Source organism: Chrysochloris asiatica, unplaced genomic scaffold, assembly GCF_000296735.1.
Source record: "Chrysochloris asiatica unplaced genomic scaffold, ChrAsi1.0 scaffold00096, whole genome shotgun sequence".
In the NCBI taxonomy this organism is placed as follows: Eukaryota; Metazoa; Chordata; class Mammalia; order Afrosoricida; family Chrysochloridae; genus Chrysochloris; species Chrysochloris asiatica.
This window is the reverse complement of record NW_006408614.1, coordinates 3,396,394-3,399,488: the sequence shown is the minus strand read 5'-3', so window position 1 is coordinate 3,399,488 and position 3,095 is coordinate 3,396,394. Positions and strand designations below refer to the sequence as shown.

The window sequence follows — 3,095 nt, the reverse complement described above, 5'->3', positions numbered from 1 at the left end:
ATTTCATTACAGTAGTAGGTACAGTAGTAGGTATTTTTATTTCATTACAGTAGTAGGTACAGTAGTAGGTATTTTTATTTCATTACAGTAGTAGGCACAGTAGTAGATATTTTTATTTCATTACAGTAGTAGATACAGTAGTAGGTATTTTTATTTCATTACAGTAGTAGGTATTTTCATGTTCTGACAAGGGAAGGCCTCCATGAAATGAGCTGACACTGTAGCCACAACCATCACAGGAAGCTGCCCGAGCAGCCAGTGCTTCTTCCAGTAACATATGCAGGAGCTTCAGAAAGTTCGAGGAAAACTTCCATTCTCTTTTCATTCTATTTGTCCATGAACTTTCTGAAGCCCCCTTGTAAGGGTGCCAGGAGTCAGAGCCAACTCAATAGTTCGACTTTCAACACCTAACTCACCTGTCACATAATTCATTGTGAGCCAGATAGATCTATTAGGTATTAACTCAATTATCCTGTGAAAGTGTGGTGTATTATACCCAAACCAGTGCAAACCCACTGCCATCTTGTCAATTCCGACTCATAGTGACCCTACGTAGGGTTTCCAAGACTATAAATCTCCTCAGGAGCAGAAAGCCTCTTCTTTCTCCCAAGGAGCAACTGGTGGAGTCAACTGCTGACCTTGAGGTTAGCCGCTCAACACATAACCCACTCCACCACCAGGGTTCCTTATAGTACATTGGTGGTGGTGTGTGCCCTCGAGTGGATTATGAGTCATAGCAACCTTGTACAGGGTTTCCGAAGCTATAAATCTTTACAGGAACAGAAAACCTCATCATTCTCCTGAAGAGCAGCTGGTGTGGTGTGTTCAAACTGCCAACCTGGTGGTTAGCAGTTCAGTTCTTATACTACTGCATCACCAGCGCTCATAATAAAGTATAGTATTGTTGTTAAGTGCTGTCAAACCAATTCCAACTCATAATGACCCCGTATAGGATTTCCAAAGAGCAACTGGTGGCTTTGAACTGCTGACCATGCAATTCAAACTAACCTTGCTGTCCAATGCATTATCCTGCAATGCCACACCAGGACTCCAGTATAGTATGTTGTTGTTGTTACGTGTCATCTAGTTGGTTCTGACCCATAGGGATCCTGTACAGGGTTTCCAAGGAGCAACTGGTGATCTTGAACCGCCAATCTTGCAGTTCAAACTGACTTGGCCATCTGGCACATTAACCCACAGTGCCACACCAGGACTCCCCAGTATAATATGTTGTTATTAAGTGCCATCAAGTTGATTCCAACCTGTAGCAACCCTGTATAGGGTTTCCAAGGAGCAACTGGTGAGCTTGAACCACCGACCTTGCAGTTCAAATGACTTTGCAGTCTGACACATTAGCCCGTAGCACCACACCAGGACTCCCCAGTATAATATAGAAAAACATTTTTACAAGATTTTATTAACCTCCATTTGATTTGTGCTTGGCCAGGCCTTGTTTCTTTCAAGTACCAAAGCCAGTAAGTTTGTGATGACATATTTCGGTTATTTAAGCCATATCTCACTTTTTAGAACTTCAAAAAGAAACAATACCCACATTGCCTTAACTCAGCTCACAAGTGGTTTGGTCATGTCAGGGTCTCTCCCACTGTGCAAATGACAGCACCGAGGTCCCCCAGGGTCCCTCTCACTCTCTTGCTGCCTGCAGATGCCCACCCAGTGTAGATGTAGTGTTTAGGTCCACTTAGTTGGCAGCCACAGAAAGACTGGCAAACATGAATACTAAAACGTTTAGGAGTGAGGGGCAGCCCTGGGGTGGCTTAGAGGGATGTAGGGGGCAGGAATCCTGGGACAGTATCTTCGAAGAGCCGCACCAGGAAGGATTCTGCTCAGGGGAGACTAATCCACTTTACACTTGTGCCCATTCCTTTGGCTGGTGAGGAAGGGGCCACTTGATAGTCCCAGGGACTTGAGGGGAGGGGTTGCTTCTGTTAACCAAAGAAAGGAGAGGAGATGCAGAGCATGGTAGCCACGGTTACCCACTATGGGAGGTATATGGGTCCTGCGACTGGGGCTGCAGCTCTGGGCCAGCCAGCAGCTGTGTCCTTGTGTTTACCCGGAACCCTGTGTGTAGAGCACACCCCACTGAGGGCTTCCATAGTGCCCGGAATGAAGACTACCTAGTCCTTTCAGGCCAGTGTCTCAGCCCCAAGGGAGTCCTAAGGGGGTGCATGTCCATGGACCCAGCCAACCCAGATAGAAACCACTTCAGGGAAATGTGGTCTGGATGCCTGGGCCCTTTCCTTTACCCTGTGTCTCTTCTTTCCAACAGTGGGAATGTTATCATAGAAACCAAGTTTTTTGATGATGATCTTCTCGTGAGCACGTCCAGAGTGAGACTTTTCTACGTTTGAGAGAAGAATGTGTGTGCATCTCAAGAGTTTGGGGCTTGGGGGCGAGGAGGAAACTGTTTACTTCTTTCCTCCACAATTTTGATTTCTCACACTTCTGCTCCAGATTCTCTCTTGGGCAAAACCCACCTGTGGCCACCAGGGGACCAGCTCTGTGTAGACACTCGATGGCCTTTTTCTTCTCAACAGCCATCTTCCACTGACCAGATCAGGGAGGGTTGGCCCGACCCCTTCCTGATGCAAGCATGAGAAGGGGGTGGGGACAAACACACCGTGAGCCAATTCCAGCCCCCCCCCCCCCCCCAATGGGCCATGCAGACTGGCAACACACCTTCCTTCAGCCCCTGGTTTTGAAAACATTCATATTTCTGACCCATGTTTAGTTTTTTTTTTCTCACCATTTCTATTTCATACATTCTCTACATTTACCTTGTAAAATAGACTGATATTATTATTATATAATGTAATTAAAACATAAATTAAAATATTCCTACAGTCTCTAGCATGGCTGTGCTTTCATCTTCTCTCCTTTTCTGGAACAAGAACCTCGGCCCATGGTGACAAGAAAGAAAAGTATCAAACCCTAAGATCAAAATTATTCCTGAGATCGGCAGAGCTTGCGACTTTCCAGAAATGTGCCACGCACCTGAACAAGACCAGAGACCTTAACGTGTGTGTCGTAGTCATGCTGTGCCCTAGTTCTCTTCCTCAACACCCATGCTCCCTTTG

General features: G+C 46.0%; 1 protein-coding gene across 1 annotated transcript in view; it reads left to right on the top strand.

Moving 5' to 3' along the window:
• PDE6D (phosphodiesterase 6D, cGMP-specific, rod, delta) overlaps nt 1-2,395 on the top strand; it is a 71,067-nt gene extending 68,672 nt beyond the window's left edge. Inside the window, exon 5 of the mRNA XM_006866741.1 lies at nt 2,288-2,395. Within this exon, the coding sequence (XP_006866803.1) occupies nt 2,288-2,369 (82 nt within the window). The 3' untranslated portion in view covers nt 2,370-2,395. The remainder of the gene's footprint in view (nt 1-2,287) is intronic.
• Nucleotides 2,396-3,095: the final 700 nt, after the last annotated feature.